Below are 15201 nucleotides of genomic sequence, written 5' to 3'. Positions count from 1 at the left end.
CGTCGAGTCACAGCTGACATGGTGAAGCCGAAGCGTTTCCAAGGCAAGTGAGAAGCAGAGACGGTTTGCCATTGCCTTCCTCTGCAAAGGCTTCCTTAGTGGTCCCCCATTCAAGTATGGACCCTGCTTAGCTTCTGAGATCTGATGAGATCGGGCTGTACGATACTATTCCACACCCATCCTGCAATGTAGATCGGGACTACAAGAGAAGACACTCCCAATTCCAGCAGGCCCTGAGAACCCTCTTTGTGGTTGCGCATTTAATCTGTGGTTGAATGGAGTGTTGACAGGCTTCATGAGTCAAATGAGGGAATGTATTTCTTCCGTCAGCCGTTTCTTGGAAGTTGGAAAAGCAAACCTTGGTGAGCTAACAATACGCTGCGGTGATATTCCTCTCTTCTACAACAAAGGGGATGTTTAATTCTCACCGGAGCAAGAAAGGACACCAGTTTGCTTCATCTACTCCCAGTTGTCTAAATAAACATTTGCTCTTGGCCTTTGCTCAGCTAACACCCACTTTGGACACAGTTCAGCAAGAACCACTCCTGTTGGAATCGATGTGATTGCTGTGAGCACCGTTTAGGGTTGCCAACTACCAGGTAATAGCTAAGACAAAACAAGGCACTTATGGCAAAAAAATCCGAAGTATACTCAGAAGGTAACCAACACCAATATATTCCAAAGTGTGTACAATACACAATTTCAATACAGTAACAACGGAAACAAATTCCTGTTGAACAAAGTAAAGTCCAAGGACGCCAGCTTTTTCAATTCCGGCAATCCTGCCATGATCTACGTACAAGCTTCAGAACATATGTTCTATAATACACATGTAACCATATATTAGAATACATAAACAAAAACATGCCCAGGGGTGTCATGACAAAAAGCCTCGAGTATATAATATACTTATTATACATACCTAAGACCAAGGCATGTAGCCACATATTGCACGTGGATGGCGATTCTGCGTCATCTGCTGAGGCTAGAATTCCCTCCCCTATTTAAAGTGGTACATACCAAATTAGGGACAGCTGTCCTATATCCTTGCTGGAATACATGTCGTCTGTATATCAAATCCTTACAGTCATAAAGTGAAATAAATTATTATACAATATGTAATAAAGTCACAAGGTAAACCACGGATAAAAGACACTGGACAACTCAAAATGCGTGTTCAACCCGTTAGGGTGTAAAGAATTAAAAAGAAATATAAAGCGAGCCTCTTGTTGGGCTAATATGCGATCCATATTTTGGATTTGATAGGGCCCTGGTTAGTACTTGGATGGGAGACCCCCAAGGAATACCAGAGTTGCTATGCAGAGACAGGCAATGGCAAACCACCTCTGTTCGTCTCTTGCACTGAAAACCCTACGGAGTTGCTAAAAGTTGGCTGCGACTTGACCGCCCTTTACACACACACACAGAGAGAGAGACAGAGAGACATTCCTTTAAATGGAAGAGAATCAATAGCAAATTTAATGGTCCCATCCATTTTGATTGAACAGTGGAACGTGACCACCTACAGGTAAGGCAAGAGATGTTTGCATACTTGGAATACCCCCCCCCCCCCAATAAGCATAAAAGCCGGGTTGGTATTCTTGTACTGATTTTTAACGAATTCAAGGTAACAGTACAGATATCCCATCCAAGATATTTTCTGCTCTGTCATTCATTAACAGTGGTTCTAACAGTGGTGCAAAATGCATATAGTTATGCGGTAAAAAAACCCCCTAAGCTTAGACCCTGAAAAATTTTGCTGGTGTCTAAGCTGCTGCTGGACTCGAAGCTTACTACTACCCCAGTCTACTACTACCCCAGTCATACTAGATTGGGAGAAAAACGGCATTCTTGGTGCATTTAAAATTCCACTGACGAACACATGACGGATGGTTTCACTGACACAAAACATTGTTTTCCGCCTTCAGGGAACATGAATGGACCACTGTTCCAATTACCGCTTGAAATCCTCAGGAAAACCCATTTTTCGGTGAACTTTGGGACTGGAGCCAGAATAGGTAATGATATTGATAAAAATGTTTAACAGCACTTTCTTCTGGAAGGAGGAAGGAGTACAAGTCCGGGCAGATGAGAGACCACAGATTTGGGGATCCTAGCAAGGAGGAGTGGCCCCCCAGCAGAAAATGTTTGGGTAATAGACATTTCTGATGCGGTAGGTCTTGGCAGCTCTATGGAAACAAAGGGCAGCTGCTTTATCACACTCACAGATCATCCGAAGGCACATGGTTTTCCCGCCTGGAAAATAAAAGAGCCAAGAGTTTGGGGCACATCCACGCTTTTTACCTGTTTGATTTTTGTTTCACTTTTTTCCTCCATGGAGCAAAAGATGGCATCCTTGTTCCCTTCCCTCGTTTCATCCTCAGAACAACCCTGCAAGGAAGGTTAGGCTGAGAGATGGAGACTGACAAGCTTTTATGGCTGAGTGGGGCTTTGAACCCAGGTCTTTCCAGTCATATTCTAACACTACCACCATTGCAAGTGGGTCACATGAACACACGAAGCTGCCTTATACTGAATCAGACCCCTGGTCCATCAAAGTCATTATTGTCTACTCAGTCCGGCGGCAGCTCTCCAGGGTCTCAGGCAGGGGTCTTTCACATCACCTGTTTGCCTGGTCCCTTGAACTGGAGATGCCGGGGATTGAACCTGGGACCTTCTGCATGCCAAGCAGGTGCTCTAGCAGTGAGCTACGGCCCTTCCCCACTACTACGTCAGTCTTTAGTGGCAGAACAAAATTTGAGTTCAGTAGCACTTTAAGGCCAACAAAATTTTCCAGGGTATAAGCTTTTGTAAGTCAAAGCTCACTTTGTTTCTGACAAAGGGAGTGCTTTTTTTTAAGGTGCTACTGGGATTTTGTAGAAGTATAATATGCTAAAGTTGATGCTTATTTGCCAGTAGAGAAGAAGAAGAGTTGGTTTTTATCCTCAACACACACACACCCCCGCCGCTTTACTGCAAGGAGTCTCAAAGCGGCTTACAATCACCTTCCCTTCCCCTCCCCAACAGGCACCTTGTGAGGTAGGTGAGGCTGAGAGAGTTCAGAGAGAACTGTGACTAGCCCAAGGTCACCCAGCAAGCTTCATGTGGAGGAGTGGGGAATCGAACCTGGTTCACTAGACTAGTGTCTGCCGCTTATGTGGAGGAGTGGGGAATCGAACCCAGTTCTCCAGAATAGAGTCCGCCACTCTTAACCCCTACACCACACTGGCTCTAGTTCCTCTGGCCTTTGCAGGGATAAGTGCTATTCATTGTGAAGCAGAAATGTGTGGAGTTCTTTTTTGTTGTTGTAAGCATGCAATGATAATCACATATTGGTTAATTGGGGGGGGCGCCTTAGGTTGGGTCTGCTTTGTTTGTCCTTGCTCCCTTATCTTTAGGGTTGCCAACCTCCAGGTACTAGCTGGAGATCTCCTAATATTACAACTGATCTACAGCCAATAGAGATCAGTTCCCCTGGAGAAAATGGCCGCTTTGGCAATTGGACTCTATGGGATTGAAGTCCCTCCCCTCCCCAAACCCTGCCCTCCTCAGGCTCCACCCCTAAAACGTCCCGCCGGTGGCGAAGAGGAACCTGGTAACCCTACTTATCTTACTTTGCAAGTCATACAAGGTACAGTTGGCATCAGGGGTTTTTCACCTCATTCCTTTCCTTTGGACAGCAGTTGGATTTGGAATGGGAGACAAACCGGTGGGCACAGGGACAAGGTAGTGTGGCCACCTCTGACCTGGGAAATGCCTGGAGATTTGGGGGCAGTTCCTGGGAAGGGGGAATTTGGGGTGGGATTTCACACCTAGGATCTATGGTGTACAGTACAGTCTGCCCTGCAAAGCTGCCATTTTCGCCAGGGAAACAGATCTCTGTAGTCTGGAGATCAGTTGCAATTCTGGGAGAACTCCAGGTGCAACCTGGAGATTGGCAACCTTAAGAGGAAGGCCCGTTGACAGCCCAAGGACCCCTCTCCCAAAGCCTGAAGCCGGCAATGATCAAGGCATCTGGAATACACTACATTTCCCCCCACTTACTGCAAAATAAGGCCCCTTTCGAGAAAAAGTAGGAATAAGTCTCCAATTTGGGGTTGCAGCCGAGCGATGACATCTTTCCATAGCAACAGTCATGGGCATGGCAACACCTTGTGATTTCAGACAGGAAGAATAAAAAAAAAGGAATTGATCACTGTTCTATATGTTTATATTCCAGAAACAGATACAGGTGATAAAAAAATTTACCGACTGGGGTAACCAGACCTCTTGGGAATAACTTATTTTCAAAATAATGATATGATCTCACCCCCGTGCTGAAAAATCTGCACCAACTACCCATCTGTTTCGGCGTAAGGTTGCCAGGTATGGTTGGCAGCCTGCCGGGAGGATGGTGGGGTGGGGACAGGTATGTAGGCGCTAGGGTTGCCAGCTTTGGGTTGGGAAATACCTGGAGATTTGTGGGGCGGGGCCTCCAGAGGGTGGGGTTTGGGGAGGGACTTCAATGCCATAGTCCAATTGCCAAAACAGCCCTTTTTTCAAGGTGAACTGATCTCTATCGGCTGGAGATCAGTTGTAATAGCAGAAGATCTCCAGCTTGCACCCAGAGGTTGGCAACCCTAGTGGGCACATACAAGCTCACTTTTGGCGAAAATCGGAAGTCATATCATGATGTTGGGGGCAATGATCTAGGTAGGATTTACCAGTTTCTGTGATATGCTAATTATAACTATGAAGGCTTTTTAGAACCTTTCCTGGCATAGCAGGCCATTATGTACCATGGCCAACAGCCTGCTTTTTTCTCAACCCTTATTGTACTTTGATCACATTATGAGAAGACGTTATGAGTCACTGGAAAAGACAATAATGCTAGGAAAAGTTGAAGGCAGCAGGAAAGTGGAAGGGTTGCCAACTCTGGGTTGGGAAATACTTGGAGATTTGGCGGGGGGAAGCCTGGGGAGGGCAGAATTTGGGGAGGAGCAGAAACTGGGTAGGGTATAATGTTGTGACAGCAAGATAGATTTCCCCCGAATGTGGAGGATCCACTTAAGTAGTGGATCTGATTTAATAGTTTGAGATAACCTCTTTTCCTTTCTGTAAATGTACTGAGATGTATTAAGGCAGCAAGGGAATAGCTCGTTGCTGGGCAGGATAACTCTATGTGTGTGCTAAAGTGTGTGTGTGTTAAGTGCCGTCAAGTCGCTTCCGACTCATGGCGACCCTATGAATGAAAGTCCTCCAAAATGTCCTATCTTTGACAGCCTTGTTCAGATCTTGCAAATTGAAAGCTGTGGCTTCCTTTATTGAGTCAATCCATCTCTTGTTGGGTCTTCCTCTTTTCCTGCTGCCCTCAATTTTTCCTAGCATGACTGTCTTTTCCAGTGACTCTTGTCGTCTCATGACGTGACCAAAATACGACAGCCTCAGTTTAGTCATTTTAGCTTCTAGGGTCAGTTCAGGGTAGATTTGATCTAGAACCCACTGATTTTTTTTTTTTTGGCAGTCCACGGAATCCGTAACCCTCTCCTCCAACACCACATTTCAAAGGAATCTATTTTCTTTCTATCAGCTTTCTTCACTGTCCAGCTTTCACACCCATACATAGTCATAGGGAATACGATGTGTGCTAGGGTAGTGGGAAAAGTCATGGAAAGTCATGGTGAACGATAACAAGAACTGGAACTGGATAGAACTTCTGGAGCTCTCAGGCTCCAGTTTATGTAAAGCAACCAGATAAGCACAGGATGTTGATGTGCCTCATCAGAATGTGGATTTTGGATAAATGTCTGTTCCCCAGTAGAATCGGGGCTCAGTGTTTTGCTTGCTAGAGTAACTGAGCCGCAGCTGCGAATAAAACTGTTTTTCTTGATAACGGTTTTGGGTCTCTCTCTCCCCCCCACGAACCCCGGTTTCCGCTACAATGACATAGAGTCCACCCCCCAAGACAGCCTTTTTCTCCAGATTTCTGTAGTCCGGAGATAGGGAAAACTCCAGGCCCTAGTCTGAATGTTCTATGTGGGGTGGGTGCGAGGGGTATCTCTCAGTTTTCACATTTTGGTGAAAATATATAAGCTTCAGTCTATAGATCTCAAAGAAGGAAAAAAACATTGGGAGCTTTAGGGTTGACAGCAAGCTTTGGGGGAGGGTGGTGATAGGGTTGCCAGGTCCCTCTTTGCCACCAGCAGGAGGTTTTTGGGGCAGAGCCTGAGGAGGGCAGAGTTTGGGGAGGAGAGGGACTTCAATGCCATAGAGTTCAATTGCCAAAGCGGCCGTTGTCTACAGGTGAACCGATCTCTTATCGGCTGGAGATGAGTTGTAATAGCAGGAGATCTCCAGCTAGTACCTGGAGGTTGGCAACCCTGGGGAAGTGAATGTCCCACCCCTTTAACAGAGGTTTAATGGGATGCTTATATTATTTATCTCTATGCTGAAGCTGCCCATTTTCACCAATTAGGCCTCTCTTAAAGAAACAACATCAGGTTTGTTGGCAATCCTACAACAGGTGTAATTTGCTAAGGCTTCCAATATTCTTCCAAGCCATGCCGAAAGTTGCCTTTGGAAGGTAAATGTCCAATTCTCAGCATTCTAAATCTGCATATTTCAGATAGATAATTTATTTACAGCCCTTAGCCAGATAAAACAAGATAACTGCATATTTCAAATTCCTTTTCGTTTTGATTAATGACCTAAACATAACACAGATCCATTTGATTTAGCCTTTCCGTTTAAATAAGGTGAAGTCAGTGGGAGTCTTAGGTGGGGCAGGGGTAAGCAAGTTTCTATTTTAGCACTTCTTACCAGTCAGTTTCATCCAGAGGTTGCTTGGAGCCTCCCACTCCACAGTAGCATCCATACCCATTGAAAAAAACCGATGGAAGCTTGCCCGTTACCTGCCGGACCATGTCAGCAAACTGGATCAGGTTGCCACTTGCTAATGAGAATGCTGCAGGCAAGAACATAAGAAGAGCCCTGCTGGATCAGACCAGTAGTCCATCTGGCCCAGCATCCTGTTTTACAGAGTAGCCAACCAGGTCCCCTGGAGGGTCAGTAAACAACGTAGAAGCCAAAGCCTTCCTCTGATGTTGCCTCCTGGCTGCGGTATCCGGAGGTTTACTCCCTCTGAATGTGGAGGTTCCCTCTGGTCGCTGGTGCATATTTCAGGAACTCCGAAACCGGAGACAGCCACCTTCCGAACGGTTTGAGACAACAGACCCCTTTTCTTCTTTCGCTGGCTCGTGATCCTAAGTTCTATCTTAATGGGAGCCTCCACCCCCCCCCTAATTTTTATGGGAAGAGGAGAGCAAACAACAATATCTATCAAATGTATACAATTTATTTATTATTTATTGATTTAGGAAGTCTTTAACTCGCTTTTTTCTATAAAATACAGACCCAAGGCAGCTTACAATGCGCAAAACACACAAAAGACAATCACATTTCACAGTTATGCACTCCCACTTCTGCTTTCCTGGGGCTGCAACTGCATCCCACACAGTGCGCTGCATGTAACGAGAGGCACATCCATACATGTGCACGCACAAACACACCCATGTCAATCCCAACACTTTTGGCTTACACTTACTACACAGGAGAAGCAAAGGGATTCCAAGTGCCGGACTCATATTTGTGCAGATACCAAATAAGTAGAACGGTAAAAGAGTCTTATTCTGTATTATAAAGCAGGAACGTGCGGGGAATCTATAGAGCTGTAAGCAGTACTTGATATACATATGTACTGTTGACATAATCACACATGCTTGAGTTCTGTTCCTCTTTGGGAACGGCATTATCACAGGATGCACAAATATTGATATTTCTCATCAAGTCCTGTTTGATTAGTCAGGGTGTACCTAATAACACCCCACCCACAAAATTGTCAGGACATATATTGAGGATGTCAGGAACCCCAGGAAAACCACATTTCCCAGAGTTCTTGGGATGCCGCCATAGCTGCATTTGTCCTGGATGCCAGGGAAAACGGGGGGGTCAGTTGTAGTAGCAGGAGATTTCCAGTTAGTACCTGGAGGTTGGCAACCCTTGTAGCTGAGTCAAACCCCTGAAGACTTAATTATGGGAGAGAGAGCTTGCAGGTTACTGCTCTGTTCCCAGTGTTGTTTTGCTGGGTGCCTTTTGGACAAAAGAAATGTTGAAATGGATAATGTACAATTTTGATGCTACACAGATTAGGAGACCATTCTTGTTTCCTTGGGCAGCTGATGGCTGATGCTTTATTGTTCGGAAGAAGAGAGACTATGGATCTTGCCCAGTCTAGGAGCTGATTGATGCTTAAAGCCAGAAGCTCTAGAAAGATTCTTTTAATGAATTGGACTCATCCAGAGGTTTCCAGAATCAGCACTGAGGGAGACAGCAAACCATATCTTTCCTTGGAGCAGCCAAGACCCTGCTGGTGTTTTCTGTGGTTGACCGATAGGGTTGCCAGCTACAGGTTGGGAAATACCTGGAGATTTTGGAGGTGGAGCCTGAGAAGGGTGGGGTTTGGAGAGGGGGTAGACTTCAATGCCATAGAGTCCAATTACCAAAGCAGCCATTTTCTCCAGGTGAACTGATCTCTGTCAGCTGGAGATCAGTTGTAATAGCAGGATATCTCCAGCCACCAACTGGAGGTTGGCAACCTTATTGACCGACAGATTGTCACTGCGACTCTAGACTGTTGGCCCCTTAACACATTACAGAGAGAGCCAGTGTGGTGTAGTGATTAAGAGCGACGGACTCTAACCTGGAAAACCGGTTTCGATTCCCCACTCCTCCACACTCAGCCTGCTGAGTGACCTTGGGCTAGTCACTGTTCTCTCAGACCTCTCTCAGCCTCACCTTCCTCACAAGGTGCCTGTTGTGGGCGGGGGGGGGAGGAAATGTTATTGTAAGCTGCTTTGACACTCCTTTCAGTAGAGAAAAGCGGGGTATAAAAACCTACTGGGAGATCTCCAGCCACCACCTGGAGGTTTAAACAACAACAGCACAAAGGCTCAAATTCAACAGATTTACTATCAAAGATAATATTCCAAAACATCCAATAGCAAGTGTGTGTGTGTTAAGTGCCGTCAAGTCGCTTCCGATTCATGGCGACCCTATGAATGAAAGTCCTCCAAAATGTCCTATCTTTGACAGACATGCTCAGATCCTGCAAATTGAAGGCCATGGCTTCCTTTATTGAGTCAATCCATCTCTTGTTGGGTCTTCCTCTTTTCCTGCTGCCCTCAACTTTTCCTAGCATGACTGTCTTTTCCAGCGACTCTCGTCGTCTCATGACGTGACCAAAATACGACATCCTCAGTTTAGTCATTTTAGCTTCTAGGGTCAGTTCAGGCTTGATTTGATCTAGAACCCACTTATTTGTTTTTTTGGCAGTCCACAGAATCCGTAACACCCTCCTCCAACACCACATTTCAAAGGAATCTATTTTCTTCCTATCAGCTTTCTTCACTATCCAGCTTTCAATAGCAAGTGTATCTTCACAAAATTGAACAGTAACAAATAGAAATAATGATGAAGAAGTAACCACTTCTTTTCAGTTTCTATTCCACAGAACCTTGGTTGCTTCACCAAAAGGATTCCAGTTCCAAACTGAAACACACTTCAACCAGATATGCAAAGTTCAGTCCCTACAAAACAAAACGGCACCTCCGGATTGGTGTTGGTTTCGCAAGGTTCTGTGGAATAGAAACTGAAAAGAAGTGGTTACTTCTTCGTTATTATTTCTATTTGTTTCTGTACAACTTTGTGAAGATACACTTGCTATGGGATGTTTTGGAATATTATCTTTGATAGTAAGTCTGTTGAATTTGAGCCTTCCTGCTGCTGTTGTTTAAACGTAGCTTATGTCAGCATAGGTTTTGTGTTATTTTAGACCACCTGGAAGTTAGCAACACTATCAGTAACTCATCAAGTTTTGGGTTGGCTCAGCTCTCTGGCCATTCCCCAAACAGGCTTCAACTCTTTGGACTCCAACTGTTTGGACTCAATCGAGCACATATTGCTAGATTGCTCATTATATGCATCCGCTAGGAAGAAATGGTTAAATACTTGGATACATTCTAAATATTATCTTCCTAATAAAATAAAATGTCAAATTTTATTGAACGATACAACAGTAGAGATCTCTGTGGCGATGGCCAATTTCTTAGTCGATGTGTTAACAATGAAAAATTTGGGAAACTCTGTGTTATGATTTTATGTTTGTTTTAGCTTTTTTAGCTGAGAGTTGTATTTACACTGTTTTTTCCTCTTTGTAATATTGGATATGCCATTAAAGGTTTATTGATTGAATTTGAGCCTTCCTGCTGTTGTTGTTTAAACGTAGCTTATGTCAGCATAGGTTTTGTGTTATTTTAGACCACCTGGAGGTTAGCAACACTATCAGTAACTCATCAAGTTTTGGGTTGGCTCAGCTCTCTGGCCATCCCCCAAACAGGCTTCCATGAAAACTGGTAAGACTTGGGCTCCAGCCATACATGGATGACACCTTAACTGACATATGCTGGATCCAGACGAATACAGAAGACTCAACCATCAGCAGCGTGGAGGGGCGTCCGAGCAGTCCCTTCTCCCCAAGGGAATAAAGTCCGGGTTGAATAAACCATGGGAATCCAGTAGGCAGATCACATAATATCTGTCGCACATACAGGTGCGTGTTTTACACCACGAGGAATGGTTTGCCACATCTGTCAAGAGAGAAAAGAGGTCAAAGAAAAGAGAGAAAAAGAAATGACTAAACAAGATAATTATTGGTTCTTGTAGGTTATCCGGGCTGTGTGACTGTGGTCTTGGTATTTTCTTTCCTGACGTTTCGCCAGCAGCTGTGGACACTGTCCTTCAGTGTTACTCCTCTGAAGATGCCTGCCACAGCTGCTGGCAAAACGTCAGGAACGAAAATACCAAGACCATGGTCACACAGCCCGGATAACCTACAAGAACCAATGAACTCTGACCGTGAAAGCCTTCGACAAAGATAATTATGTCAATGCTACCTCTTAGGATCCTCATTTTTCCATGCTTCAGTATTATCCTCCTGGGGTATCTGCTCTAAGGCTGTTTTACGAGATATCTTTGCAGTGAATCCTTGCAACCGCAGCTGTGTTAAAGGGGCTAGGTGGGGAAGAGAATTCTTGTCCCCCAACCAAACTACAGTTCCCAGGATTCATTGCGGCAAGCATGTTTTGAGGGCATGAGCTCTGTATGTTTGGGCTGTGGCTGTTTGTTCCCATGCAGTTAGGCATAGGCATGCATCGTCTGCTTTTCTCGTCCCTCTCCCGAGAGATGAAGTAGCATTTTGAGCAGTGCAGGGCTAGTGATATGCTGGAGCGATGTTTGTTCTTATCCTGGGCTGTTTGTACAAAGTCCTTCCCAAGTGTGTTTTAAGTATGAATGGCATGAGGCCATACCACACACCCTGATAGATGGGTGTCCTGGTTTAGGGTTGCCAACCTCCAGGACAATTGCAGAATTGCTCTAGGGGTTGTGTAGGGAAGAGTTACATAAACATCAGGTATTAGCCCATAAGCGCCCACGGACTTTCTGCCAACACGCTTTCATTTTTGGGATCAGGTCACAGCCGACTTATGGCAACCCCATAGGGTTGCCAAGGCAAGGCATGCTCAGCTGTGGTGTGCATAGACTGCCTTTGCATAGCAACCCTGGACTTCCTTGGTGGTCTCCCATCCAAATACTGACCAGGGACAAACCTGCTCAGCTTCTGAGATCTGATGAGATCAGGCTATCCTGGGTCAACATGCTAGAAAATTACAAAATCAGTTTCCCCCCCACACCTCTCACGGTACAACAGAAGAAATTATGTCCATATGTTTCCAGGGTAGTGAAGGCAGTGTGTGCATGTTTGTAGGACATATGTACTTAGACCACTTTGCAGCTGGATTTTACTAGCCATTTATGCTTGGTAATTAGCAGTGCTTTCCAGGTGCACTTTTTTTTTTTAGTTTTTCATGCTGAACCGTCATTCAGGAAGTGACTGCAAAGCCGGCGCATACCTGCTCCACATTTCTTAAGAGCCCCTTTAACGCAACCTTTTGTGTTTGCTCCACCCCCACCTCGAAGAATCCCCTCAAGGAAGCATGCAAAATCACAGCCGCGTGTTAGCTATGCAAACGGCGGTTGCTAATGGAAGGAACGAAGGAGCAGGTAGTGGGGGGTGGAATTTCTCCTTTTGGGTCGGGACCGTGAACAGGCACTTTAAAGGTCACATTTAAAAACAGAGCTTTGAGCGAGCATCCAAATTGAGCCTGCATAAATGGCCACAGTGTGAAACAGCAAAATCCACTTGCAAACGGTGGTTAAAGTGCATGGAAAGTGACTGGAAAGTGTATTATTCAGTATGTGTGAAAGCCCCCATCATGTCATAATGGGACAAGGATGGCAGATCGCTCACAGCATTCGACACCTTCGCTGTCATAAGTGTAGTTGTAGCTCGTCGTTTTGGCGTCACACAGGTAAGCCTTTAGAGATCTGTAGCAGCAGTTACGGATCTGACAACATCTGCATGAGAAAGAATTGAGGGGGAGGGAATGAAAGTCAGCTCTGAATTTATTATAACGACGAACTTTCCTACGAAGTATCACCGAACTGTTTTCGAAGGGTGCTTCCAGAGTATACTAGTATACATGCACCGTATGCGGCCTCTGTGATATAGACTGCTGTATGATAATCCAGCCAGTTTGAGGCATGGGTCTCACCTTTAATTATCCACTGGCCTTTATTGTATATGTTGCTAATGTGCAGCTAACCTTTGGGTGTGTGTGTGGGAGGTAAGAAATATACCCCGGAGACGCAGGAGCCATCGAGATCTGCACACAGGGCCTGTGTCCAGGGAAAGAGTTAACCTCTGGCAGTCAGAGGTCAGAAGCTGTGTGTGTGTGTGTGAGAGAGAAGAGGGAGCCAGCATGGTGTAGTGGTTAAGACAGGTGGACTCTAATCTAGAGAACTGGTTGATTTGATTCCCCGCTCCTCCACATGAAACCTGCTGGGTGACCCTGGGCTAGGGTTGCCAGGTCCCTCTTCAGGAGGTTTTTGGGGCAGAGCCTGAGGAGGGTGGGGTTTGGGGAGGGGAGGGACTTCAATGTAGGGTTGCCAACTCTAAGTTGGGAAATTCCTGGAGGTGTCGATTGTTATGTGAAGTCAAGAACACCAAATGAGCAACGTACACATCAATATAATCCTTGGGATCACCGTGACCGATGTCGTCAACTCCACAGTAGCAACCGTACGATTTAAAGATACTGCCATCTATTTTAACCACATCTTTAAGCATTTGTTCGCCATTTTCTTCCACCCCGTGGGTGTCAAAATCACCTAGAAAACAACAGCGACACCCAATTAAACCCTCTTAATATAAAAATATTTCCTAATATCCAGCCGGTACCTTTCCGCCCGTAATTTAAACCCATTATTGTGAGTCCTATCCTCTGCTGCCAACAGGAACAGGTCCCTGGCCTCCTCTAAGTGACAACCCTTCAAATACTTAAAGAGAGCAATCTTGTCCCCCCTCATTGTCCTTTTCTCCAGACTAAACATTCCCAAGTCCCTCGGCCTTTTCTCATAGGGCTTGGTCTCCTAGAAGCTTGAAGCCTGTGGAGAATGCCCCTGCAAAGAGCAATCATCCCTGCGTGGAAGCAACCATTGTCTCATAGTGATCCCACTCAATTGTGTAAAAGCAACTCCATGAAAATCCTAGGAAGGATACTCCACTTACCAGCAGTGAGCAGCACAGCAAACATAAGGAGGTGGTTCATCGTCAGACACCACTTAACAGATCACTCAGGATTCCCCGATGATCCCCAAACCGAGAAATGAGGTTCACCTCTTCCACAGACTGATTTGGGAAAATTCAGTCATTGTTCGAGAGAGATGTGAAGTCCAAACTGAAGGAGGAGTACTCATAAATATAATCATGTAACCAAAGGTTTTTAAAGGTTGTGGGCGCCCAGGTACAGACTGTGAGCACCTTTTTACATCAGATATGGAACACACCCTTGGACTGGACATGTGGCAAGTTTCCCCATTTCTGCTGCACATCTTTATTCTTCACTTTTCTCTGCTTGAGCAATCATGCGTTATAAATTACAAGTCTGATGGGAGATTATGGATCACCATTATTCTATAAACTCCTTCCCAGGCACAGGCACAATTTGGATCAGGGTCATGTGGGAAGAAGAATGGGTTTCTACTGGGACAACTTGGCATAGGATCACTGATCCCCCAACCCTCTTACTGAAATGGGGATCCATGTGCTGCTGCTAGTGTTTTAATAAAGGGCGGGGAGACCAGCTTTTAAAGGATATATCTTTTTCCCTTTAAAACTGCTAGCAGGAGCTCAAGGAGCCTGATTTTGCTTAGGAAGAAGAAGAGTTGGTTTTTATACCCCACTTTTCTCTACCTTAAGGAATCTCAAAGCAGCTTAACAATAGCCTCCCCCTCCCCAAAACAGACACCTTGTGAGATAGGTGGGGCTGGGGCTGAGAGAGTTCTGAGAGAACTGTGACTGGCCTAAGGTGACCCAGCAGGCTTCATGTGTAGGTGTGGGGAAGCAATCCTGGTTCACCAGATTAGAGTCCGCCGCTCATGTGGAGGAGTGGGGAATCAAACCCGGTTCTCCACATTAGAGACTACCGCTCTTAACCACTACACCATGCTAGCACCATATGAAGAAAAGACTTGTATATGCTGACAGTCTATAGTCTCAGGAACGCCCACTCTATTCTCAATGGAATTTGTAAAGTTCTCTTTGAGCTCAGTCCATTCTTACCGCCTTCGCTCACAAAGTGTTCTTTTGCGTGGGGGAACAAATGTTTGAGGTATCTGGCTGTTCCCTTGGTGTCTGAGATGGGTGCAGACAATTTGCTTCACTTGGGACCTTGTTTGGTGTGAGGACTTTTCCAATGTATATTAACAAGTATTGAGTAGTAATAGTTGGCTGTACATGTAAAATGAATTTGCTACCCAATAGTTTTCCCATAAATTCTTTTCTGCAAATTTTGATAAGGGAATATTCTCCAAATGTTAGCTATATACTGAAGTGGTTTTCTGAATATTTGCAATCTGGATTTGCGATCCTATGATATTTTGACTGGGTTATTTCACAGCCAACATGGAATGGTAAATTAGCACTCAGCAGAGTATACTGCCATAGAGTCCACCCTCCAACGCACCCCTTTTCTCCAGGGGATCTGA

At 45.2% G+C, this 15201-nt stretch overlaps 2 protein-coding genes across 2 annotated transcripts; both read right to left on the bottom strand.

Annotated features, from left to right (window-relative positions):
- Positions 1–2113: 2113 nt before the first annotated feature.
- On the bottom strand, positions 2114–7622 carry LOC130491768 (group IIE secretory phospholipase A2-like). Its single transcript, XM_056865557.1, has 4 exons — positions 7583–7622; positions 6799–6943; positions 4045–4151; positions 2114–2256 (listed from the first exon to the last, which is right to left on the bottom strand). The coding sequence occupies exons 1-4, from the start codon at positions 7620–7622 to the stop codon at positions 2114–2116; spliced, it is 435 nt and encodes a 144-aa protein (XP_056721535.1).
- A 2908-nt stretch (positions 7623–10530) lies between these two features.
- On the bottom strand, positions 10531–13763 carry LOC130491767 (phospholipase A2, membrane associated-like). Its single transcript, XM_056865556.1, has 4 exons — positions 13724–13763; positions 13176–13323; positions 12404–12510; positions 10531–10682 (listed from the first exon to the last, which is right to left on the bottom strand). The coding sequence occupies exons 1-4, from the start codon at positions 13761–13763 to the stop codon at positions 10531–10533; spliced, it is 447 nt and encodes a 148-aa protein (XP_056721534.1).
- Positions 13764–15201: the final 1438 nt, after the last annotated feature.

The sequence above is a fragment of the Euleptes europaea genome, chromosome 19 (genome assembly GCF_029931775.1).
Source record: "Euleptes europaea isolate rEulEur1 chromosome 19, rEulEur1.hap1, whole genome shotgun sequence".
NCBI classification, from domain to species: Eukaryota; Metazoa; Chordata; class Lepidosauria; order Squamata; family Sphaerodactylidae; genus Euleptes; species Euleptes europaea.
This window is presented reverse-complemented; position numbering and strand designations above follow the sequence as displayed.